At 39.5% G+C, this 27805-nt stretch overlaps 1 protein-coding gene across 1 annotated transcript; it reads left to right on the forward strand.

The window, feature by feature from the left end:
- Positions 1-26846, forward strand: PDC (phosducin). Its single transcript, XM_060774516.2, has 4 exons — positions 1-139; positions 19888-19969; positions 22297-22460; positions 24667-26846. Exons 1-4 carry the CDS (start codon positions 26-28, stop codon positions 25192-25194), a joined length of 888 nt encoding a protein of 295 aa, XP_060630499.2. The 5' UTR covers positions 1-25; the 3' UTR covers positions 25195-26846.
- The last annotated feature ends 959 nt before the right edge of the window (positions 26847-27805 follow it).

Genomic DNA, 27805 nt, shown 5'->3' on the forward strand with positions numbered 1-27805 from the left:
TCTATCCAGATTTATCTATCCTCAAATGTACATCAGCCAAGGACTCACATTTGCTCGAGCTTTACCCAATCAAGGACATTGTTGGTTACTCTGGGAAAAGTGGAGTGCCCAGGAAGCTAAGTATCTGAATTTTCACAAGGTAACTTTCTCTCTTTTTTGCTTGCTTCTTTATTTATTTCTAGTGATATCAATCAATTTGCAAAATGCTATATAATTTCAGAAGGAAAAAAATGATTTTGTCCTATCCTTAAAATCATCTTTCCCCCCTGTAGCTTGGAGCAATGTATGTTTTGCTGTTTTTTATTGTGTTTATCTCAGTAAAATGATGGCTCTAAAACTCATTCACATAAAGCAATTTAGCTACCACCTCACAGAAACAGATGATGCTTATGATTTGTTCAAAATTGAATTCCATGACAGTAACTTCTCACAAACTACATTATTTAATAGATGCATTTAGGATGTCAAGATTGACAAGTTAACTGGCAGTGCAATCCAATGGGGATCAAATTAGCAGTGTTGTGGTGACAGGAGCCTTACTTTTATGTCTTGTTGCACTGGATTTCTCCCACTTTCTTGCATGCTTTCTAAAAGCAGTGTCAGTTGGAGCTGGTATATATATATATATATATATATATATATATATATATATTTGTGTTCACCACTTTGTCCTCTGTTGCGCTAGCAAACAGAGCTTGCAAGCAAAGCTTCCTGAAAGTGGAAACATACCTAGACTTTCTTCTTTACATTAGTTTTCCCTCTCTCTTTTACTACAGAGTATTATTTGGGTGCTCATTTATTAAGGACTTAAAACTCACCTACTTGACAGAAAATCACACTGTTCTAAAATTATATTAATGGTTGGTGTCTTTGCCAATTAAATAATATTTAATTTAATAGTCTCGCTGATAGTTTGACAGTAAACTATATTCTGTTTCCAACTTGAAGAATCATTAATGGCAATTTCATGTGTTTGCTCAGGCATATACTTTCTTGGGTTCCACAGGACTTACTCCAAGTAGGCTTGGGCGGTTTCATTCGTTAATTTCGTAATTCGTTATTAATTCGTATTTAAATTAGCTTACGATCCAATATTGAGCCATGCAGGAATAGTGTGAGGAGTAAATTAGATTCGAAACAATTTTTTCAATTTATTTCGTAATTATTTTGTAATTATTTCATAATTATTTTGTAATTATTTCATAATTATTTTGTAATTATTTCATAATTATTTTGTAATTATTTTGTAATTATTTCATAATTATTTCATAATTATTTCATAATTATTTTCGCATGTCTGGTGCAAGTTTTATAGTTGTTGTTTGTTTTATCACACCAACAGTCAACAACAGAGGAAGAGGGAAGCTTCAGAAGTTCCCCCTGTCCCATTTGGAGGTTTTTTTTAGCATATTGCGCAATCACGTCCGCCATTAACGAATCGATTCGTAATTTTATGAAATTTCGTATATTTCAAAAATTTTAAAAGGAAAATTTCGGAATTATTAAAAAAAACGAAACGCAAGGGCCCCCTAAAAACAAAACGAGTTTAGAACCAAATTTTTCCGTGGTTACCCAAGCCTAACTCCAAGATGTTACAACTTAAATTTAAGATTGTATCATAACTAGTCTGTGATTTAGGTAGTGAGGGATCTTATCTTACACAATGGGATAAAAAGCCTAACCCGCCAGTTTGGACCATGAACCACCAATGGATTGTACCTTTGCCCATTAATCAAAGTCATAAACCCTGCCCAAATTTACTCCCGAGCAAGGATGTGAATTTTCATAGGCTTCATTTTTGCAGACAAGAAGGGTGAATTCCAATAGAGAACATTTTTCACACAAACCTGAAAAATTTGGTACAGTTCTCAGTTACTATCTTCATTTCAGTATTTGTGCAGGAAATATATTTCCTGTGCAGAAAATGTGTTACTTGTGCAGAAACAATTTTTTTGTTTCCTCTTCAAGAAACATGTTTTCCATACAGGAAAAAAAATCAGAGAAAATTATGTGCAGATAAATATTTGCTAAAGGGCAAAAATTCTCATGGCTGACTTGCCGTATACTGTTCCTCTCAACAGGATTTCACAACCATTGGAAACCTCGTTCTTACTTAGGAAATAAGTAATAATGAATATTTTTCCTTCCCTGCTTCTAAATCACAAAATTCTGTCTCAGCTTTTCCTTTTTTCTTGTCATTTCCCATCTTCATGCTGTTCTAAGTAGTCTCAACTAGTTAATGTTGCAATGATTAATGTAAAAAGCTATTGGGGTTTGTACAGATTTCCATACCCTCCAGCCGTGCCAGTTTGATTTTGTAAATTGGGAGAATCAGTATGTCTTTATTTGATTTTATTTGTAAAAGTCTGATTTGCTGTGGCCTAGTTTATATCTGTTGTGCAAGGACAGCTACATTAGTTTGAATGTTACAAAATCATAAGCAGCAGCTCTGAACAGAAGCATATCATCCTCCGTGGTAATTAAAATGACCTCTAGTTGAGTCAAAGAGAGATTACTTCTTTTTGATCATCTTGGCTTCCATCTCAAGTTTTGATATTGGTAAATTTTTGATATTTGTAACTAAAATCCAAATAAAACAGAAACATGTTATAGATATTTATTTGTGAATTTATTGTGATATTTATTTGTGATATTTATTTGTGCTACCAAATTGTGTTTAGGTGGATTCAAAATAGTTGGTGGAGGCAACAAGTATAGAGGATCTTATGGGGCTCTGCTCCTACTTGAGAGGAGGAAACAATCCTGCATATTATGTTTGATATTAGAGCACATTGCAGAAGAAATTGATGGAAGTCTTGATGCTGTCCAGGAGATCCTTAAAATTTGATGAAACACTAACTTTCACCAAAGCTGCAAAGGATGAATAAATACCAGAAACTATTATTGCTTGCTGGAAGAATTTATGGAGTGATGCTATGGACAATTTACATATCCCCCCCCCCCCCCCACACACACACACATACTGTAGTGGTCAATGGAAAATTTAGGATAATAATTGATGCATCAAAAAACTTGATAGAAGAGAATTTTAAACACCTTGGTAAATGTCCACATGACTTGTTCTGCTTCCATTTTTGGAATGTGATCCTTGGATTGGACACAGCATTAAATTCACTTATATGATTGCTTTAGGGTTATAACTTCTGCAGCAAAGTTCTGATGAATTGAAAAAAAGAAACAACAACTTCCTGTTATGATGTTCTTCCAAAAGTCTTAGCATTTGAGGATCACCAAACATCAGCATTGTCTTCTCTGATATTGGCATCCTACCATCTATATCATCTACTCCTGATATCAACATCCTACTATCGACAGTGTGTGCTTCCAATAGTAACTTTAAACTATCATAATTGTCCTGGTGCTATGTTTTGACACACTCCATATTTTACCACATACCTTGTGATGAAATTTCCTCTTCTGACAATAACTCCAGATCAGAAGGGATCAAATTGTTTTCAGTGTCCACAATGCCTTCATCTTTTCATTTTGAATAAGAAATTTGGGGTTCCACATTATAAACAAAAATTGTATGACACAAAGTGTCCCAAAAATGATCCTGTATTGTTTTTAGAAATGGGAGATCAGTTAATGAGACTGCTAAATTCAAAAGCCTCTTAACTGAACTCATCCCATTGGAATTATCCTTGAGAAAGTGACTTATGTCTTGTGATCTAGACTAGAAACGGTAACAACAAGCAAAGGAGATTTTAGCATACTCCAAAGGAACTAGATTTTAGTAAAAACAACACTAAAACAACACTCAACTAATAGAAATGGTAGGTAAATATAAAAATGTAATGTAAATTTGTCTCTTTAAAGCTGTGTCTCAATCTATTTCATAACTTAATTCTAAAGAAATATTTATGCTCAAATTCCAGTTTGAATCAATTGCTTTAGCTGAAAATGCATTTTATTGCCACTTTCATTCATAAGTGACCAAATAAAGGCATAACATTATTGATGTCACTTCATGCTGCCTAAACCCTCCTGTCAGTTAGACTGAGGAAAATATCTTTCCAAAAGTTTAAAACCTAGGCAGGGCTATACATGAAGATACAGTTAGCTCGAATCCATCAATTTGTTGTGTAGGGCTGTGTAGTTGAGAACAAGTGCACTGAATTATAGTAATTTTGAACCAGAAATGGCTTGTTTAGATGACATAGTTAGGTACATGATAGGTAGAGACAAATTATAAAAGTATCCCTGATTTTGAGATAAGCAACCATAAGGGCCAGGACAATAATATATATGACAGTCTTTAGCTTCATAATAAGTTTGGAAGGAAACATAACCTCATAATTCAATACTAGACTCTTAGCACTGTAAACAGAGAATACATCAGTTTCACAGAATTGCTGCATGAGTCATGGAACAGACACTTGCCTGTCCCTTGTGATTTTTATCTGGATAAAATTTCTTGGGAAAACAAATGACTATTTTATAAGAGCTGGATCTAAGGCTATATGTAATGAATCATTTTGGAAAACTGAAGAGAAATTAGAGTTCTATTTATTTTTGTCACAGTTGGACACTGGGAGGGATGATAAGTGATCCTCCAGATATGATTGGGTTTTAATTCCCATCATTCCTCACAATGGTGGGAGCTGCAGCCCAACAAACTCTGCAGGACCATAAGTGCCCTCTTCTTTGGTCTTAAGAAAATTGAGGAAAAACAACATTTGTTTAACATTTTGAAAGGTTTCAGTTTAGGGGGAGATATTTTATATCAGGAAAGGAGAGCTACCAGAGATTGCTCAACCCATTCACCCATTGTTGGCCACAATGGCTGGGGCTGATGGCAATTGAGTCTTACAATATTTTCAGTCACAGCTTTCTCTTCCTACTGTATATACTACTATTTATCTTGACATTTCTCTGTTGCTTTATATAACTCTTTTCCACACAAATATTTTTTAAATGCCATTACAATACAACTAACAGCAATAATAATGGCAAGAAGCAGTTATTACAATCTAAAGGGATAAAGTTATTGGGAAAATATGTTTAAGTCTGATTTATGTAAAACAAGGTGCTATAATTTAATATGTCAACATTTGAAACGAATTTTTTTAATCATATATGAGGCACTACAGTTAGAAAAATATATCTGATTTCATAGCTCACAGACATGCAATTTCATAGCTCACAGAAATGTAATTTCATAAAGCTAAAGCCTTCCTTCCATGTGAAAATTGAACCTTTCTATAAAACGACAGTTAGTGTATTCTTAGGTGCATATATCTAATGTTTGGGTACTTTCTCCTCCTCCCCTTCTTTTGGTATGGCCATAAGGAGATTACATTTTGCTTTACATTTCAGTTAACCACAATTAATATTATATTCAACCCCCACAATTATTGCTAATCTTAACTACACTTATTTGAAACAAGTTGGGTTCATCACCCATGGTTTAGAGTGAGCTAGTTTCTGTTAGCCATAATTAAGAGTAGCCACAATTTATCTGACCTCAAATGTCATGAGAAGCTGTGGTTAACCTGAAACAAAACTTCTGAATTCTTCTTCCTAACTAAACTAGAAAAAGAGAAGTGAAGAAGGTATGAGATAACCCAATTACCCTTGGAATGATAAACAATGGTTTACCATTCAGTCCTAATGAAGCCAATGGGATGGAATCAGTGGTGCAGTGTGACTTTTGTATTTATTAGAAACTTCCTCAAAGGGAAAATAGGAAGGTATTTTTGCCCAATTTCCTCCCTTGAAGCCCTCCCTCAAAATGTCACCCATAGACTATTCAGAGTAGATCTTGTAGGAGGACTGCGAGGGACCTCAATTTCATCAAATGGAAATTCTTCTCATATAACTTTTGAATTCCATTTCAATATGTGTGCTGACATTTTATTGAATGTGCAGGCGCAGGGCCTCTGCTACTATGATCCAATCCTTTGCCAACATGCGTTCACTTTCCCTTCTTTGACAATCTAAAGAAAACTATATGATAGAATTACATTTCCATAATCAGAGTCAGCATGCTTTATCTAAAGCTTTTTTTCTGGGGGAAATAGATCACATAAACATTTTGACAAGCACAGAAATATTTTCATTGATTTTCAAGTTTCCTGTACTCAGCAAGGAAGGTAGGCACTGGCTGCTGGAGCTGATGAACAACTGCACTGCATCCTGTCAGATCCCCAAAATCTGGAGGAAAGCAAGAGTCATCGCCATCTTGAAGCCAGGCAAAGACCGTAATGACCCAAAAAGCTACAGACCAATCTCCCTGTTGTGCCACCTCTACAAAGTTCTGGAGAGACTTATTTTGCATAGAATTATGGAAAATATAGACCCCTGTCTGATCCCACAGCAAGCTGGCTTCAGAAAAGGCAAAAGCTGCACATCGCAAGTGCTGAACCTGACTCAGCACATAGAAGATGGCTTTGAAAGGCAGCAGATCACAGGAGCTGTCTTCATAGACTTGTCAGCAGCCTATGATACTGTGAACCACCGCCTCCTCCTGAGAAAAATGTATAATATCACAAAGGACTACCACCTCACCCGCCTTATAGGAAACCTGCTACAAAACAGGAGCTTCTTTGTTGAGTTCCAGGGCCAGAGAAGCAGATGGCGGAAACAGAAGAACGGCCTGCCTCAGGGGAGCGTGCTTGCTCCATCCATGTTCAACATCTACACAAATGACCAGCCACTGCCAGAAGGGACAGAGAGTTTCATCTATGCTGATGATCGTGCCATCACCACTCAAGCAGGGAGTTTTGAGATGGTTGAAAAGAAGCTCTCCGAAGCTCTAGGTGCTCTTACTGCCTATTATAGGGAAAACCAACTGATCTCTAACCCATCTAAAACACAGACATGCGCCTTTCACCTTAAGAACAGACAAGCATCCCGAGCTCTGAGGATTACCTGGGAAGGAATCCCACTGGAGCATTGCAACACACCCAAATACCTGGGAGTCACTTTGGACCGTGCTCTGACCTACAAGAAGCACTGCCTGAACATCAAGCAAAAAGTGGGCGCTAGAAACAACATCATACGAAAGCTGACTGGCACAACCTGGGGATCACAACCAGATATAGTGAAGACATCTGCCCTTGCGCTATGCTACTCTGCTGCTGAGTATGCATGCCCAATGTGGAACACATCTCACCACACTAAAACAGTAGATGTGGCTCTTAACGAGACATGCCGCATTATCACAGGGTGTTTGCGCCCACACCACTGGAGAAATTACACTGCTTAGCCAGTATTGCACCACCTGACATCCGCCGGGAAGTAGCAGCCAACAGTGAAAGGACCAAGGCAGAGACATCCCCAGCTCATCCCCTGTTTGGGTATCAGCCAGCACATCAACGACTTAAATCAAGACATAGTTTTCTTAGATCTACAGAGACACTCGCTGGAACACCCCAGCAAGCGAGAGTCCAAAAGTGGCAGGCCCAAACCCAGCACCTCAATCCATGGGTGATACCAGATGAGAGACTCCCCCCTGGGCACACAGAAGACTGGGCGACTTGGAAGGCACTGAACAGACTGTGCTCTGGCACCACGAGATGCAGAGCCAATCTTAAGAAATGGGGCTACAAGGTGAAATCCTCGGCATGCGAGTGCGGAGAAGAACAAACCACTGACCACCTGCTGCAATGCACCCTGAGCCCTGCCACATGCACAATGGAGGACCTTCTTGCAGCAACACCAGAGGCACTCCAAGTGGCCAGATACTGGTCAAAGGACATTTAACCAACTAGCAAGCTTGCAAAATCTGTGTGTGTGTTTTTTTCTTTTTTTGTTTTTTGTTTTAATCTGTGTGTTTGTTTTGTTCTGTTAGAACTGTAATACAATGGTATGGTTGCTGATGACACGATAAATAAATAGCAAGGAAGCTGTGTTACACGTTTGCTGAGAATTGACATTTAGTGTTTCTAATAGGGCTATTGCTGGCCAATCAGACATAATTTTAATTGAACAGTGAAGCACTGCCCTGCAGCTATTTAAAACAGTTTCCCTCATTATAAATAAGGAACTGAATTAACTCTTCTAAAGAGGATAAATTTTGTAAATCCACTAACCCTCTCATCAACCACAGTGAACTAAAGAGAAGCTGACAGTTTTCTACGTCAGTCAACACAGGTTTATTTTGTTGTTTCCAACCATATGACCTCTTCTTTAATCTACTATGAATCCTTGTGGTGTATATTTTGCAACATGATCACAGGGTTGCAAAATACAGCTTGCATCAGCTACAGGAAATGGCAAGAAGGAGTTTTTAATAAGGAGTCCATACCAGTGGCAAGAGTCAGCTCCAAGATACACAAGCAGCACATTCGCATTTTCCATTTTATTTAATTGTCCCTACAATGGTATAGAGCCGGAGATGAAAGGAGAAGCTTTTGTCTGTGTATTTGTGTTTCATTGTTTCAAGACACTGAATGTTTGCCTGTGTCTGTATATATATCCTGGAATCCACCATGAGTTGCCTCAGGGAGATAGGGCAGAATACAAATACAAATTGTTGTTGTTGTTGTTGTTATCATCATAGAATCATAGCACCAAACACAACAGGAGATTTTCACACCATTAGCAATGGTGTGATTTTTTTTAATATAAAAAAGATAAATAGCAGCCATAAAGTAGAGGCTGATTCTAACCAGTGTTGGTGGTGACAGGGGTAATCCATTGCTCATTCTGAGGATTGAATCCACACACACATTAATTATACTATGTAACAAAATGTGAAAGTTTTTTCAGTTCCTGGTTTGAAAGTATTATTTCCGGTTTATTTCTGCAGTAAACTTGTGTATTTATATAGAGTTGCTATCTGTTTCTGTTTGTTTCATTTGTAAGGCCCTGTTTTAGTTTCTGAGTGCCTCTCCTGAAAACAGGAACCTTTCCTAATAAGCCTTTTCATTCTGTGTCCAAAAGAATGAAACATCTTGGACCATTGGCCAACATGGGTGGGCTTCCCAGGCTCCCTTCTCCCTCAGTTGTAGGGCTAAAGGGATGAAAATTGCCACGCATGGAGGACAAATCTACCACTCTTAGCCCATCAAGTTTTATAATGTTTGGATCATCCCCAATTCTTAGGGTTTTTATTTCTTTCTATAAATAAAATCTCTTTAAAAACATTCCCTCTTTCTCCCCACTGGCCCTACCCTCTAACTTCTCCAGGAGCAGAAGCAGGAGGGAGGGATGGCAGGGAGGACACCCTTCCTTCCTTCCTTCCTTCCTTCCTTCCTTCCTTCCTTCCTTCCTTCCTTATGTCAAAGATGCACCACACAGCCCAATGTCCAGCCCAATGCCCAGCCCTATCCCCCACTCTTTAACTGGCCGCAATGGGGTTACAGCCTGTGCTGGACGGGGTCACACTCCCCCTAAAAGCACAGGTACGCAGTCTGGGAGTTCTCCTGGATTCATCGCTGAGCCTGGAACCCCAGATTTCAGCGGTGGTCAGGGGAGCATTCGCACAATTAAAACTTGTGCGCCAGCTGCGTCCGTACCTTGGGAGGGCTGACTTGGCCACGGTAGTACACGCTTTGGTTACATCCCGCTTAGATTACTGCAACGCTCTCTATGTGGGGTTGCCTCTGAAGACTGCCCGGAAGCTGCAGCAAGTACAACGCGCGGCAGCCAGATTACTAACGGGTGCGGGGTACAGGGAGCACACCACTCCGCTGTTACTCGAACTCCACTGGCTGCCGATTAGCTTCCGAGCACAATTCAAAGTGCTGGTGTTAACCTATAAAGCCCTAAACGACTCCGGCCCTGTTTACCTCTCCGAACGTATTCTCCCCTACGAACCATCAAGACCACTAAGATCGTCTGGAGGGGCCCTGCTCTCGGTCCCTCCACCTGCACAAGCACGGCTGGTGGGGACGAGGGACAGGGCCTTCTCGATGGTGGCCCCTCGACTTTGGAACTCCCTGCCATTAGAGATCAGAACTGCCCCCTCCCTCATGATGTTCAGGAAACTAACAAAGACCTGGTTGTGGAACGCGGCATTTGACAACTGATTTAATTCTTTGCCCACATGAAAGGAGGATGATGAATGGGATTGTGATGGTGTCGGACGATTTGGCTCTTTTAACTGTGATGATAATGTTTTAACGTGTATAGTGCAGATATTTTAACCGTGTAATGAAGTGGCATTGTGTTGTTATTGTATATTTTTTGTATGTTAACACATGTTGTGAACCGGTCCGAATCCCTCTTTGAAGGTGAGAGGGTCGGTATATAAAACCTCTAAATAAATAAATAAATAAATGGGGGATTCCCTTCCCCTTCCCATCATTTTTGGCAATGGCATGGTTTATCCTTGTATCCTTCATTATGACTTGGATTAAAAGCATCAGAGTTACTTAAGATGCCACTATTTCTGAGATGTTTTCTCCTCCATCTGCAGAAGAGAAGTGAGTTTAAAGACAGGGCTTATGATACCACTGGGGAAAGTGGAAGGAAAAAGAAAGAGGGGCTTGCCAAGGACAAGATGAATGGATGTTATCCTTGAAGTGACTGGCTTGACCTTGAAGGAGCTGGGGGTGGCCATGGCTGACAGGCAGCTCTGACGTGGGCTGGTCCATGAGGTCGAAAATGACTAAATGAATAAACAACAAAAGATACCACTATTTTTGAGATATTTTCCCCTCCATCTGCAGAAGACAACGGAGTTTAAACACTGGGCTTAAGATACCAGTATTTCCGTGATGCTTTCCCCTCCATCTGCAGAGTGGCAGCGGGTGAGGCAAGGCAGATAGCAGGTGACGTAGATGGTATTCTTATCCTCCTAATGGCCCAATAAGCAGGGCCCAGAAGTAAATACTAGCATGTGGCAATGTTCAGTGAGCCACGTGAAGCATGCCATGTGGCCTGAAAATAAGGCAAATAGACGGTAACCATTTACACTTTCTTTAGTTTTCAGGTTTATTTTTGTACAGGGTTTTTTTTCACAGTTTTGTGCCCCTCAAATGAAACAAAAGGAACGAAACAACGAATGAAATGGAAGAAACAAATACCATGCACAGTATTTGCAGTATTTAATTTAAAAGTAGTTGTTATACTCTAGAAACTTCGTTTTTGTGACTGTCACAAACTATATTCAATTGGTTGAGGATTAATGATATATTTGTTGAAAAACTATAACGAAATGTGCTGTAGGATGTAGAAAAGTCATAAACTTTTCCATGTTTTTATTAGGAAATGACATTTATAACCCAGGAACAAAAACTATCTGGTCTAGGAGGTTTTTTTGTCCGAGTCAATGCAACAAATACCCTCACCTCCAATCAAGTCAGTCAAATGGTTATGGCATATTAAGGCAGAAAACCTCACAAATGCCTTTCAGCCAGTCAAGAAACTGAAGCAAACTGGGTAGCTAGGAATTTGCTAGACTTCCATAACACTTTTTTTTGTTTTGCCTAAGGTAGGATTAGTCTTTTGGTGATAGGTGTCCTGAACATGCAACGATGAAATATGTGAGGAGGTGGCTCCACATGCATTTTTAAATGATTGGGCATAAACCTGTTAATAACACTACATAGGTAAACTGGTCCTTTATATTTAGGAAATCTACATTCCTCTAAAACCTGTAAATAACTAAATATGTTGCTGATTGAAATTATAATGTACGTTTTAAATGTGTTTATTGATGTTGTGATATGATAGGTGCAGGCCAACATTTGCTGTGGTTGCCATAGCGACGGAGCCTGTTGTAGGAATGTAACTAAGTTAGAAGAGCCAGAAGGTGAAGTGGGTGGAGCTAACTGCCACTGGTGGAGAGAGGGACTCAGTCTTTGGTGAGGAAGCCAAAGAGGAAAGTGGTTCTGGTGTGTTGGGAAACTGAACCAAGCGATTTAAGTCTTCAGCCTGTGTATTTAGAGAGTCAATTGAACCTGTTTAAATTAGTAATTAGCTCATGAGCTAAGGGAAAAAGAAAACCCAGTAGTATCTATAACTTCAGTGGGGTTAGCTGAAGGGAGAATAAGGCAAACCAATGCCTTGAATTGTCAGTTAAGAAAAGAAAGATACTTGCAGTGAAATAAGTTTAAAACCAGTCTGGTGGAAATAAAAGCCATACTGAGAGTTATGTTACTAGTATTTGTGTTAAATAAAGTCAACTGTAATAACATTTAAAGGAATACAGAATAACCATCAAATCTTGTACAGGTGTGAATTCTTGAATAAATATTTCCTTGATCAGTTCTTTATAATTAAGACTCATGTCCATTTACTGAGAAGATTTACCTCAGAAGAGGCGGCTGAAGATATTGAAAGAAAGGATTCTTGTTTGAGTTACTCCTTTTAAAAAGAAGTGTCTCTAGTAAAAATATTATAAAAAGTCAAGACTCATTAACACGCACCACCACTATCTTAGTCTCCTCATCGCCCTGGTTATCTATCTATCTATCTATCTATCTATTAGGGCTGGGCGGTTTCATTTCGTTAATTCGTAATTCGTTAATAATTCGTTAATTTTTTAAATTACAAAATGATAACGAACCATTCTGGAGCAATTTTTTTAAAAAACGAATTTTTAAATAGTTTTGTAAATGCTTCGTATTTCGTTATTGTATTTGTTTCGTTATTGTTTTGAGGTCGTTTCGTTATTATTTCCGCATGTCTGGGGCAAGTTTTATGGTTGTTTTTTGTTTAATTAGTGAAAAAAAATTATAATATCACACTGACAGTCAACAACAGAGGGAGAGGGAAGCTTCAGAAGTTTTTGGAGGTTTTTTAGCATATTTCGCGGTCGCGTCCGCCATTAACGAATCGATTCGTTATTGTTTCGGAAATCGATTCGTTAATGTTTTGTAATTTTTTTCACATTTACGAAATTTCGTAAATATCGAACTTTTTAAAAGGAAAATTTTGTAATTATTTTAAATAACGAAACGCAAAACCCCCCAAAAAACGAATCGATTTTAGAAACAAATTTTTCCGTTGTTACCCAGGCCTACTATCTATCTATCTATCTATCTATCTATCTATCTATCTATCTATCTATCTAATGTCATTTGTTCATCGTCTTTTACACTGACCAACCATGCAATAAGATCTGATACAGAGAACTGATTTGCAAAGGCACATTTTATTTAACCTAGAATCTATTTAAACTGACTTGAACTAGAAAGGAGTGAGGTGCTGGGGAGCAACCTAGTACAGTTATCACTCCATGACTTCCTTCTCAGCCTTCTCCTGGGTAAACTACCTGAGCCCTGAGAGTAAGTCAGTAACTTGGTTGCTCCCATCTGCAAACTCTTTTGCTTTGGGCCTGCATTACAGGCCCAGCCAGAAAGGACGGGTCGGGAGAAAGGACGGCTGGGCACATGCTGCTTGCCCCATTCTTATTCCGGGAGAAAGGTGATACACATGGTGACTGCCCCGATCTTCTTCCTGATCCTCCTTCCCCAATCCTCACACCTTCCTCTTGACATTATGCCAGGAGGAGGGCAAGACAGATGGTGGCTGAGATTGCTTTGGAGGGTTTTCAGCTGCTGTGTGCCTTCCTCGAGCCGTCCTCTTAGCATAAGGATGGGGCTGCTCACACAGTCCTTATGCTGGGAGTAAGACAAGACACACTCCAGAGGACTATCAGCTGCTGCGTGCATTCCTCCCCTGTCTTTTTTTTGCATAAGGACACGGCAGGCCAATAGGACAGGAAAAATGAGGAGGACCCGAGGTAATCACCCAGGGGACTGCATCCGGCCCCAGGGCCTTCGTTTGCTCATGCCTGATCTATTAGAAAATAGATCCTAGGAACCTAACCTCAACCCCAGAGATGGAGGACAAGCAGACCAAATACCTCAGGCCAGTCCAAGGGCAGCCTCCTTTTCCAGCCCCTGAGTCACAGGCACCAAGGTGGCCATTCCAGAGCCCTCCTCTTTACCAAAAGGGTGCCAAGGTTTTCACTGAAACTTATATTTTTGCCACTACATGCCACAGACTAGGGACAAACATCTGCTGAGTGCCTTTCCCCCGTCACACTGACCAAAAGGGCTTCACTCCTTGTTGCAACTCACTAGAGAAAAATATGTTACTCTCTTCAGATAAATACATGCCATTCAATCTGTAGAGCTTGGAGCACTGAAATACTATATTGGAATGTGGGAGGAAGTGACTCAAACTCCTGTTTAGAACATTATGGATTTCCCCATTTACTCTCCTATAGGCTTTATCAGTGTAAACATCAATTAAACATATTCTGCCAAAGTTTGCCAGGCCACATGGCAAAGCACATCAAGGTTACATCTAGCCATCTCTCTAGATAACCCTGACACCATGTAGAACCCATAAATGTTTCAACAAACTCAAGTCATTCCCATACCAGTAATCAGAACATAGGGGAGGTGTGGGGTAGGGTGGAGGTGCTTCTTCCTGCTTCTTGGCAGAGGGTTAGACTAGATGGCCCTCAAGGTCTCTTCCAACTCTATGATTCTATGATACTAGGTCCTTTGAACTCCCTAAACAGCGGAGGCAACAAACTATACCAACAAAGGGCTTTCCCCCTCAAATCACTTTACTGTGACACCTGCCAGGCATCAGTTTAGCCTTCCAGCAAGAGCTGTCATTTTTATCCTTTTTTTATCCCTAGTAGTGTAATTGGAATGTGGCCAGGAAATCAGAAGACGCTTACTTCTTGGGAGGAGAGCAATGTCCAATCTCGATAAAATAGTAAAGAGAAGAGACATCAGACTGGCAACAAAGATCCGCATAGTCAAAGCCATGGTATTCCCTGTAGTAACCTACGGATGTGAGAGCTGGACCTTAGGGAAGGCTGAGCAAGGGAAGATCGATGCTTTTGAGCTGTGGTGTTGGAGGAAAGTGCTCAGAGTGCCTTGGACTGTGAGAAGATCCAACCAGTCCATCCTCCAGGAAATAAAGCCCGACTGCTCACTGGAGGGAAGGATACTAGAGACAAAGTTGAAGTACTTTGGCCACATCATGAGGAGACAGGAAAACCTAGAGAAGACAATTATGCTGGGGAAAGTGGAAGGAAAAAGGAAGAGGGGCCGACCAAGGGCAAGATGGATGGATGGCATCCTTGAAGTGACTGGACTGACCTTGAAGGAGCTGGGGGTGGTGACGGCCGACAGGGAGCTCTGGCATGGGCTGGTCCATGAGGTCACGAAGAGTCGGAGACGACTGAACGGATGAACAACAACAAGTGTAATTGGAGATTGGAGGTAAAGGAGACAGTATGTTTGTTTAGAGAAAGAAAGAGAATGAATGAGATTGACTTGTTGCCCAACCAGTGCCATCATATGATTCCAAGAGAGATTATTCCTTGGCAGTGCAGCCTGTGGTGGTGGTGATGACGGTGGGAGGTCTTGTTCTTAGGGTGATCAACTCAACCATATTTCCCAGGAAATCTCATATTAGAGCTATTGGATTTGGGATCCTACTGGCTCTTGTACTGACTTTCCATTTTCCCCATATTAACCATCAAATTGATACTCTACCTTCATTTGCAAAATGGGCCACATAGCTGCTTTGGCCTCCCTTGCTTCCTCTTCCTTCTTCTCTGGCTCAAGCAATAGGAGAGGGCAAGCAAGAGGAGAGTCCTATTGGGTCTTGTAGCCATCCCAGCTCCAGCTGTCCCAGATGACCAGAGGGCTGCCAACCAACCACATGCCCACCATTGCCCCTCTGACCAGTGTCACAACTTCAGAAAATTTTGCCCCTGGGTAGGACAAATAATGAAGTAAGCTGTCTGGTCAGATATCCAATTAGAAGCTATATGCAGTGCTGAATTATGGCAGTTTGGCACCAGTCTAAATGCCATGGGCCCATCCTGTAGAATCCTGGGCATTTGGAAACAATAAACATTGACAAAATCACAATCTGTCAACTGCAAAAGGCCACCTTACTTGGATCTGCGCGCATCTTTTGAAAATACATCACACAGTCCTAGATGCTTGGAAAGTGTCAGGACTTGGTTTCCTGGCCTTGGATGGTGGCGCAATAAACCAGATTCCTGACATGGAGAACCGATAAGGATTTGCAGCTGGTGGCCTTGGGAAGGGCAGTTGGTGGTTTGGCGGGGAATATTGAGCGGGATCTTCAGTCGGCGGGAAGAGGGGATTCGAATGTGGGGGAGGGTATATAAGGGTTGACTTCTGTCTGTATGCCAATCCTGGCTTTCATTGTGTATTCGTGTCCAGTAGTAAAAGTTTCCTGATTGATTACGGATTGGCGTCCTGTGTCTTTTCTGGGAGCGGCTGCTGTGAACTTACAGGAAAGTGTTTGACTTATGATTTTGTGATATGAAATCCAGCATATAGATCTCATTTGCTGTGTCATACCGGGTTTTTGTGTCAGCAAAATAATAATAATGAAGAAAATATGTTCCTAGTTTGCAAGTGTTATTTCGTGTTTAATTGTGTAGTCCTTACTTTGAAAGTAGTTGTTGTGCTCCAAAAACTTCATTTTTGTGCCCACAAACTACGTTAAATTGGTGGAAACTCTACACAATATTCAATAATTGAGAAACTAGAGCAAAATGTGCTATAGCAGGATGTCCCTCCTTCAAAGAAAAAGTTTTTGCAGTTTAATATCCCATGTGTTTATGATATAACCAATTAGGAAATTTATAACCCAGGAACAAAAATCATAGTCCAAGAAAGGAAGTATTACCTTTCACTAAGAAAACGGTGGAGGGACAGTAGGCAGGAACAACTCTCTACCATATGGTGGCAAATCAACTGAATAAAATGAATAGTTTGCTAGTGTGTGATGAAGGTAGGAAAACCATTTAATTTCAAATCAGGGTATGCCTGAGCTGTACGGTAAACCTACTCTTTCAAACACTTGACATGTTCAGTGGGATTAAGTCTTTAGTGAGGCGCAAGAGCTCTACTGCTAAAATTTCGAAATGGTCTCCTCTGAATGGCAGATCTCAGGATTCCATACATTTTTACCACAGCAAATGAAGTGGAATAATACTGCTATAACAGTGTTATAAAAAGTGTTTTAAATTTACACAGAAATATTTTTAAAATGCTAAGTTCTGCAGCATCAGTGGATATGTGGATTATACTAAGAAACATGCAAATTCTTAATTTTTATTCTATATTCTGACCTGAGAGAGAGGGAAAGGAGGGGAAAACTTCCCTAGCCCTCTCCTTCAGAGGAGCCCAACCAGGAATTTGCTTTCCCAGCAGCACTTTGTGCGGCATGGGCATTGAAGGAGCCTCTGCGCTCCCCCCTCCCCCCGGGCATGATGGGAGTTGAGGTTTTTCTCTCTCTGTTGCTCACATTTCTTTCTCAGTCAATCAGAAGCCTGGTTGACTGTGCCCATTCTCCTCCCCTCTTGTGGTGTGCGTTTGGGACTTCAATTTCCAAAAACCCGTCTTGTGTGTGTTTTAAAAAAGATATGGTAAATTTTTTTTATAAATTTCCTAAAAATCGGTGGATTGGTGAAAAGCTCTGAAACTTAGCAGGCTTGCAGTCATAAATGTGGCCTACAAGTGAGGGCCAGTTTCATCCTGATAGACATAGACATGACAGAGAAATGAGCCTCTCACGTTTTCCCATTGGTGCCAATTGACTGAATCTTGCCGGACTGAAAACGCCCCCCCCCTTCTGATTTCCTGTAAGAGTTATCATGGTAAAAAAGTATCTCCACAGAAACTTTATCGCCAGTCCTTGTTTCCAAAATAAGTCATATTTTGAAAATCTAATTATTACAGAAAGTGAGGTGAAATCTTTTGTATAAGGACATAGACAGTCTACATTTGTCTAGAGTTACACTTAAAAACGTACCTGTTCTGACTTACATATAAATTCAACTTCAGAACAAACCTATAGACTGCCTGTATGCATAATGTCTAGTTTTTTTTAGTCACTCTAGTGATATACAGTTATGCCACATGTACTCTGAAGTGAGATTGGGAGAACATAATAAAGCAGCTGCTCTCCCTATAATAGCACCACATCAGTGATATAAATCTAACAAAATATTAACCATAATGCAACACTAAAGCATTCTTCCTTTTCAAGTGTTATAAAAAGACCAGAAGATAATTCCAATCGTTCCCTTCAGCTTAGGAGCTAACAACCTCAGTTGTTATAGTTTCAGATACCTTGGAAGGCTTAAAAGATAAGAATTGCACAGGAAATTGAGTTCGGTCATTGGTTTCTCTAGTTCAGTCTGCAGTCCACATTGGTGGTGGCTCTCCAGGCTTTCAGTGTAGTGTTTTCCCATTCTGCATGGAAATGCCAATTGAACTTGGGATTATTTTGTATAGAAAGGTTGTGCTTTGTAAAGTATATGGAGGTCTTCTTCTAACCCTTGTTCAAAGTCTATTCCCTCAGGACTTGAAATCTACAAGGAAGTAATAAAAGAAATCTAATTAATTTTAAACCGTCTGAGTATGATGATTAGTCATATGAAGATGAAGATACAGATCTGTTTTGGCTGTAGCCAGTTTTCTCCTGTTTACACTTGTACCAGCTAAAAATACCTTTAATAGTAATATCCTGCTTCCTTGGTTTATTTTTATGTGTAACTATCATTATAACAGAACAGTAATCCAGATCAAACAATTGCTTTTTTAATTGAGCAAGCCCCATCATTTTGCTCATTGAGACAAAGTACAAGGTGCATCGACATTCCATGCACAAAACCAAAAAAAAAGATTAGCTCATGTTTTCCTTCAGTTTTGGCAGCAGGACTTTATCTCCCACCACACTTAAAGACTGCGAGTTAAAGCTAGAGGGTGTCTACAAGGCCACGTGGCAAACTTCGCTCCATTCTCTAATACTTTATAGCCAGTCTCTTCAACACCAGTATCTGCTGCCCAAAACAACCAGTTCAATTAAATCAATTTAACTCCAGGTGATAGACCTGGAGTTAAAACAGAGCTGAATGTCCATTATTCAAAATGTTGATAATGTTCTTAGGATATCTTAAATCTAGACATTTACCTTGAATCGGTGTATTTAACACTAGTTATGTCCAATTACACATGGACAGCCTTGACTTCATTTCACTTGAACAAAAAGAAGAGAGAAGAGGAAAGTAAGTAGGAAAGGGGGTTTATACTGTCTTGATTTGAGACAGTGTTTTTTGAAGGATTATTCCTTTCAGCAAAGAGCGAAATGACCTTGATCTGTTTTTTATAATGACAATAAGCTTTATTTGTACCTTGCCTCCTCTCCCTGAAGGGTCCCCTAAAGGGACTTCCTTTGCTTGATCTAGCACCTAGTTTTATATCCAGATGTCAGATGAACTGTGCAGGAAACTTGTTGTCCTCTTCTGGCAAATTAACCCGTGAACTATGTTTCAAAAGCAATTTAAGATTCAAAGAAATCTTCTGTGTTCTCAAATGAAAAACCATTTTAATTGATCTGTTTTTATGGATTTTCTTATATGCAGTAAACCTAGGTCCATTAGGGAATGATGCTTGAGATGCCTATATTGAGAACCTGTTTACCATACATACCCTCCTCTCATCTGAAGACAGTACAGGGGTGTGTATATTTGCCCCAAATCTTTTGCCAGCCATGACAAGGTTTTTAAGACATCTATGCCAGATGAAGAAAATTTTTTCAAAAGTTTTTGTCCTTTTTTGGCTAGGTAACATGCACATGGATTTTTATACATAAGATTCTCCTATGCATGTCTCAGAGTGTTTGTGATTATGATTCCAGAGGTAGATCAATCCATCATACTATCACACTAAGGTCCACTCAGGTTATTTCTACATGTGTCCACCCTTTTAAGAACTGAATGTGTTTTTCTTTTCTTTATTTACATATGAGATGTTAACAGAAGTGTTATTTATTATGACTTCATAAGCATATCTAATAAATTGGAATAGAAGAAAATCACGTACTAGTTTCCTTCAGCAAGCTTGCAGTTCATCTATTTAGTGTACTCATTATTGGCTTTCTTGTCCCCACCAGCATTGTTCAGACACAGCAATGGAAGAGAAAACAGATCTTAGTTTGGAGGAAGAATTTGAAACCCCAGAGGCTATACATACAGGTAAGGAGACCATAACATCATCATTACTAAGGGGGCAGGGGGCATGTCCTTAACATAGGAAGTGAACAGTGTGAATTACTGTTGGGTAGCTGCTGAAAGTGATTTGAGAGATAACCTTCTTTACCTGCATTGCTTGCTAATATGTTCTGGAAACTGTCCATGGGTTTATTTTGAATAATCTAGTGCAGGGGTCCTCAAACTAAGGCCCGAAGGCTGAATACGGCCCTCGAAGGTAATTTACCTGGCCCTCGCTCAGGGTCAATTTAAGTCTGAAACGACTTGAAAGCACACAACAACAACAATCCTATCTCATCAGCCAAAAGCAGGCCCACACTTCCCATTGATAAGTTTATATTTGTTAAAATTGTTCTCCGTTTTAATTATTGTATTGTTTTAAAGTGGGGTTTTTTTTGCACTATAAATAAGATATGTGCAGTGTCCATAGGTATTCATTCATGTTTTTGTCAAATTATAATCTGGCCCTCCAACAGTTTGAGGGACTGTGACCTGGCCCTCTGTTTAAAAAATTTGAGAACCCCTGATCTAGTGCCTCAGTGTCATTGGAAGAAACTTGGGATATAATTAAAAAATAATAATAAAACAAATAGTAACAAAAACAACAAAATCAGATTGTATGAATTAAAACCCACTGAATATTTAGGACAGGAAGGCACATTGAGAGGGATCCATTCAAAGAATATACCTGCCATTCAAACTCTTATTAAACTGCACTGTCTTTAGTGGGACAGCAAAGATTCAACAGCAAGGAGTTCTTCAGAGGGAAAAAGAGCATTACTAAAGGCAGAAATCCCCTGTGTTACAAAAAGAGAGAGTGGGGATCAAAAAATCCCCATTATCCCTTCTCTCCATATTCTGCATGTGAGGATCTTGGAGAATAAAGAAAGTGAAATGCAGACATTAATTTATGGTCTACTGTGTCAAGGAGCTGAATTCAGTCAAAGCCCTGTGACAAATTGCACCTTAGTCTGGGTGTCCTTTATATAAAATGGAAAAATAAAGCTTTGTTTTTTTGGATTTTGACTAGTTACAATTTACCATCTGTAGAGTGAGGCAATTTTCCAATGGAAAATGTAAAAAAAAATCTAGCTGTTCCTTTCTATAGAGTTGGATGCATCAAAACTTGAATGAATAAAGTTCTCACACCACATAACCTCTTCTTTTCAGACACATTTTAGCCATAATAAGACTTTTAAAATGACAGATAAAACCTACAACTTTCTTGCTAACACATGGTCATGACTAAATAAGTATTTTAGGATATTAATATATTGACCTGTTCATCTGATTTTTGTGTGTTTATGACCCAGTTATTCTTAACATTTCAAGACTTTTTCTTTAGTATCTGTGGTGTGGTTAATCATAACATTCTGGGCATCAAACTGGTTCCATGATTTCCTACATAATCATCTGCACAGCAAAAACACTTTCTTTACTACCAGGTTGAAACTGCAATAGTCAGCACTGATGTGCTTTCTGTCTGTGTAAGGTTTTTACGTCTCATTTCAGGTATTTTCCTGTTGTATTGCTATTGCTGGAGAGTTTTGTCAAGATATAAAGAACTGCATGGGAGATAAGAGGAAGGCAATATGCACTAATACACGTTGCTTTCCAATACAAGTTGTTTTCAGCAATCTTGATCGACATACTTTCAATGTTTCAATTTCCTTTCTGCCATTTTAGAAGTTGTGCATTTCATTTCACCACTGATTGTTTTGGTAATCTGTCACTTGTATGTTTTCAAGCAGTCATTTAATAAGAAACAAAAATATACTTTGTGTTTTACCATATTGAATCAATTATAATAATTTTAAAGGTAGTATGGAAGATCTTCTGTCTTCTCATGGTGACAACAATATTTTGCAAGCTGTTTTTATCTTTACATCATTTTGTACATTAGCTGATCATGTTTTATTTCCATATATTTTGTAAGTGCCTTAACAAAGATTTCCCTTGATTATGAAGTGTTTTTCAGTGACTGGGGTAGAATGAATGCAGCTGGAGACCACTTTAACTCCCATGGCTAAATGCTATGAGATCATGAGAGTTGTAGTTTGGTGAGGCACCAGCAAGCACTATTTGCCAAGGAAGGCTTGCAAAACTGTGACTCCAATGGTCACATAGAATTTATCCATGGCAGTAAAAGTGATGCCAAACTGCATTAATTCTACACAGTAAATGAACCCTGGTAACCACCAATCTGTACAGCAGTGTTCTAAGAACCAAGAAATTGGGTAATCCATTTTCAAAAATTAAATTGAATTAAAACATCTCAAACAATATGAAGTAAAAACATTTTCTTGTTCTAGGACCTAAAGGGGTGATAAATGACTGGCGGAAGTTTAAATTGGAAGGTAAAGATAGAGATGCCCTTCCACTAAGCAAGAAAGAGATCCTCATCAGACAAATGTCTTCGCCTCATCGGGCTCACAGTAAAGATGATAAAGACACCAGAGAGCGATTCAGTCGCAAGGTAATAAGAAAGAAGTGAATCAACAGAGTGCATAGATTCAGTAGCCCAGAGAACAATCCTACACATATAAAAACATAGACCCAGACCATTGCCAATATGTCCAGCAACACACTCCTGTCATCCCCACATCCTGTATGCATGTGAAAGTATCTACACATGTATGAATGTGCAAACATAGAGGTCCTTTATAGTCAACCAAGACTGTCCCTATATTGCATTTGCATGCATGTAGTTCCCCTCCTTTATTTCTTATTGATCTTGAAAACATGGGCTAGAATTCATGATTGCATTTATGAATGTGTAATCTAGAATTTCACATCCAGAGATGGTTTGTATTCATGATCTAGATGTATACACTATCATGGCAATAACAGAGTTAGTCACTCTGAGTTCCTCAATGGGCAGGATTTAAAACAAAGTAAATAAATAAACATAGGGAATACATGGGAATCATAAAAATTCCTTAGTCCTGCTTTACCAGACATCAGTGCTGCGAGTGATTCAGCTCTATTCTCTTATTGATAAGGACACAGTAGATAGATGCTTTAAAACACGCACACCCTCCTGCCAATGATCCCGCTTCTGATCATCACACTGTAGATCACTGGCAGATATGGAAACATCAGTCTAATTCATCCTGAATGACAATAGAATAGAACCTCTACTGCTCACAGGCAAGATCGGGTGGATCAGTCTAGGTCAATGTTTCTCAAACTCTGCTCCTCCAGGTGTTTTGGACTTCAGCTCACAGAAATTCCAGCCAGCTTACCAGCTGTCAGAAATTGTGGGAACTGAAGTCCAAAACATCTGGAGGAGCAGAGTTTGAGAAACACTGGTCTAGGTGATGATATAGCTAACTAAGAAGCTGATTTAAATTCCCAGACATGGGTAGCAGGAATTATAGGTTGCTTACCTGTAACCGTAGTTCCCTGAGTAGTCACCTGTAATTACTGGAGATGTAGGGAAGGGGATAGCTTATGTAATCCTTGGCCCCTACCTAGCAGTGACTGCTGAATTCCATGTTACTGGAAGAGTGAAGAGTGAATCTATTCCAGGGGCTATTTTTAAAATTCAAAGTGGCGTTCGGCTTGCTGAATCTGTTTGTTGTTTGTTTCAGCACCTTGGATAGTTCCTTTAAAGTTTTAAACCACCAGGGTGGATTAACTACTCCACACTAACATGGAAGCCACAAGCTACCAGTTATTCTATAACACATGTGCTATGCTTAGAAGCAGGATGGCAATGGTCCCTGGGAAAAACAGTTTTCCCTGCTGAAATTTAATGCAGAGCCCAGGGGTCAAAATCTCAAAGGGGCAGGTGGAACACAGAGAAATGGTAACTCTCTCCCAAGACCATGTTAAATTAAGATATAAAGATTTTAGAACATGGAAAGTCCTTGTTTTGACCTATCTCGGATGCCCAACCATGCTGAAAGGAATCAGCCTGCTTTTCCTTCTTCATATAAAACACTTCATAGCAATTAATATGTGCACTCAGATGTTTATTTCCTTCTTGATATGAATATTTCTTTATTGATATGCTTATTATTTATTTATCAGTATGCTTGGTTACCAGAACAAAATATGCTACCAATTGCCCCCTGAAGTTTCTCCTTAGAGCCGTAGCAAACTACTGGAAGCGAGAGCGAGCTTGTGCTTGAGCTCGCTCCGAAGCCCCGCCTTTTCCCCCCCGAGGCTGCTCTCTCTCTTGCTAGTGTGCCTGTTTTCCCTTGCTAGGGAAGTGATGCGAGTGTACTCTCGCAGTTGGCAGAATTCAACTGTGAGCGTACGCTCGCATCCCTGCCCTCTGCAATGGAAAACAGGCACGCTAGCAAGAGAGAGAGCAGCCTCGGGGGGAAAAAAGGCGGGGCTTCGGAGCAAGCCCGAGCGCAAGCTTCCTGTAGTTTGCTGTGGCAGGAGCGTATGCTCGCAACGCTGCCCTAGCAAAGGGAAATAGGCGGAGAAAGAGGCGGAGCATCGCTCGTGCTGGCTTAGTTTGCTCTCGCAAAATCCTAGTTTGCTACGGCTCTTAAAATGGCAGAGGAGTATCAAATAATGGCAATACAATAATAATAGATGAACATTTTAAAAGATACCTCCTTTTATTCCTCAAAATATTTTCTTGTTTTGTTTCTTGTGGCTGCCAGCTGTTTGTTAAGCAAATCAGTGCATTCAGTAATCACTCTTATTCTTCCAAATATTTGCAGATGAGTATGCAGGAGTATGAGATCATTAATGATGATAAAGAAGATGAAAGTTGCCTACGGAAATACCGCAAGCGATGTATGCAGGACATGCACCAGCGGCTGAGTTTTGGGCCCAAATATGGTTTCCTTTCTGAGCTGCAGAATGGGGAACAATTTCTGGAAGCTGTTGAGAAAGAGCGGAAAACCACAACCGTCATTGTCCACATATATGAAGATGATGTCAAGGGCTGTGAACCACTCAACAATAGTTTGACATGCCTTGCTGCTGAATACTCCACTGTGAAATTTTGCAAGATTAAAGCTTCCAACACAGGAGCTGGAGATCGTTTCTCCACTGATGTTCTCCCAACACTTCTTGTATACAGAGCTGGGGAGCTCGTAAGCAATTTCATTAGTGTAACTGAGCAGTTTAATGAAGAGTTTTTTGCTGTAGATGTAGAAACGTTTCTGAATGAGTATGGGCTACTGCCTGAGAAGGAGATCCCAGCACTTGGGAATGGTAACACAGGAGAACAAGAAGTTGAATAGATGACAAGGTATCAGGTCCTTGCTCAGTACCTATTGCAATTGGATTTCACCTGGACCCATTTACAGTAGTTAAATCTGCAAGTACTTATGCTATGTATGTAAACAGAGGTGTAGTGGCTGCTGGAGGGAGTGAGATTTCCCCTGTATGCAAGCAGTATACACAATTAATTTAATTGAAAAAATGAATGACAATGCATTCTTTCAGGGGTCCAGATGTAAGTCTGATAGAGATAAATAGGATTTCCCTCCAGGCAAATGTCAATAAGATTGCATCCACAACGAGCAGCTTCTAAATATACCTGTTCATATCACACCAAAGGTAATAGGAATGTACAAATACTGTGACTATAAAATTAGTGAAGGATGTTCTGACCACATTGATGTACATTGTCAAATGTGCAGATCCACAAATCATGGTCTGGTACACCAAATTTATCTTTTTGACTTCGCATTTATTTTAATTTCTAGAAAATGCTTTAAAAAGAAAAGAAGGAGAGTAAAGGCTCCATAGGTAGTGGGCTCAAAATAAAAAAACATAGAATTAAATTGTAAGGGGGCATGGTAGGATACTTCAGAGTGCCACATGCATTTAGCTGGTCCTTATGTAGTTGTCTTCAGGAGGCACAATAAGAAGCTGGCCAAATCCATTGGGGATAGAAACTGGAGTGTATCTAGCCCTACAGAAGCACCTGGGGAATCATTGCAGACCCTCTGTAATGACCAGAAAAACTGGTGATAGTAATCAAAAAGACTTAGAAAAGAACCGAGGAACCTGTGGTTTTCCAGATGTAAGATTATTCTTCTCTGTTGTCCATGCTTCACAAAGCTGATTGGGACTGGAGGCCAGGAATGCCTACAAGTTCAAAGGTTCTCCAACTCTAACTTCAAAGACGCAATTAAATGAAGATTTGTACACCTGGGGATAAAGAGACCTTCAAGATAATTGGCTGGAATTAAGGACAAAAAGGAGGTTGCCTCATGAGAACTACATATTGAGGAGAGCTCTATAGCCAAGTAGACACTCAGGGTTCAAGACAATTATTATATAGATGAGACTGTTCTGTACTACATGAAACAAGTAGATGATGGTAAAAATCAGGATTAAAGAGGAGTCCGGTTGAGTAATCTTCAATCCAGTTGAGAATTCAACTGGCCTGAAGAGTTTAAAAGAACTGAAAAGCTACATATGAACTGAGTTATGGGTTTTCTGGAAACGAGTAGACATTTTGGCCTCATTTTGTCTATAAAGTTCTCAAAACAACATACCATCGGAGCACTATAACATTGGTTTTTAAAAATTATCAAATAGGATAGGATATTTTGAATAGGAAATAATTGCTTGGTGGAACACTTGTTTGGATATATTACATTACTGAAATCTAATTGGGTAACAGATATTTGAAAAGCCATATAAAAAGTGTAGGACAGGTTTTAAAGCTCACATCCAACATTTAATAATTGTGAATATAGAGAAAACAGATTATTCTTGTAAGAGATATAAAGAATGTACAGATACAGTTAAGAATCATTTCTGTATTTGATATTATTATATAGTGTTGCATGTTATATTAATACTGGTATTTGCTAAAAATACATTAAGAAATGTTTAAAATCTGTGCTGATATCATTAATAAAGAACACCAAAAAAAGCATATTTTAAAGGGTTCTGAACTCTTAGCATTTTATCCTGGAGAGCAAAGAATCTTTAGAAAGACAAGGGTTTGGGATCAAAATGATATTTTAAGATTCTTCCAGAAATTAAGCTCAATCATTTATTTGTTGTGGCCCTTCTTCAACCAATGTGGAAGTTGGAGAGTATTTGAAATGTTAAAAGAACATTATCTGAGGACTTTCACTCCGCTCTTCATCCAAAAAAAAAAAAAAGATTCCAGGGTGGGTTACAAGATGAATAAATAGGGAAGCTCCATTTAGTTTCAGTCTGAAAGGTATAATACAAAGGAGAAAGGAAAAACACAAACTCAGATACTGATTCTCAATTTCAAAGTTTTTATGAAAACATTCGGAATGGAGAGAAAAAAAATCAAGAAATGTGTCCAGAAGTGACTTGGCCCCTATCCCTTCTTCTTCCTGTCTTAGGGTCATCGCTAATAGTCAACATGGATTTATCAAAAACAAGTCATGCCAGACTAATCTGATCTCTTTTTTCGATAGAGTTACAAGCTGGATAGATACAGGGAATGCCGTGGATGTGGCATACCTGGATTTCAGTAAGGCCTTCGACAAGGTCCCCCATGACCTTCTGGCAAGGAAACTAGTCCAATGGGGGCTAGGCAAAACTACGGTGAGGTGGATGTGTCATTGGTTAAATGGACGAACCCAGAGGGTGCTCACCAATGCTTCCTCTTCATCCTGGAAAGAAGTGATGAGCGGAGTGCCGCAGGGTTCTGTCCTGGGCCCGGTCCTGTTCAACATCTTTATTAATGACTTAGATGAAGGGTTAGAAGGCAGGATCATCAAGTTTGCAGACGACACCAAATTGGGAGGGATAGCCAATACTCCAGAGGACAGGAGCAGAATGCAAAACGATCTTGACAGATTAGAGAGATGGGCCAAAACTAACAAAATGAAGTTCAACAGTGACAAATGCAAG

The sequence above is a fragment of the Anolis sagrei genome, chromosome 4 (genome assembly GCF_037176765.1).
Source record: "Anolis sagrei isolate rAnoSag1 chromosome 4, rAnoSag1.mat, whole genome shotgun sequence".
Lineage (NCBI taxonomy): Eukaryota > Metazoa > Chordata > Lepidosauria > Squamata > Dactyloidae > Anolis > Anolis sagrei.

What these genes read in the sequence shown, in the direction of transcription:
- PDC (XM_060774516.2), top strand. Translation starts at nt 26, where the DNA reads ATGTACATCAGCCAAGGACTCACATTTGCTCGAGCTTTACCCAATCAA. An exon ending in CCCAGAGGCTATACATACAG is followed by an intron (nt 19,970 to 22,296) that starts GTAAGGAGACCA and finishes TTCTTGTTCTAG; the next exon opens with GACCTAAAGGGGTGATAAAT. An exon ending in GAGAGCGATTCAGTCGCAAG is followed by an intron (nt 22,461 to 24,666) that starts GTAATAAGAAAG and finishes AAATATTTGCAG; the next exon opens with ATGAGTATGCAGGAGTATGA.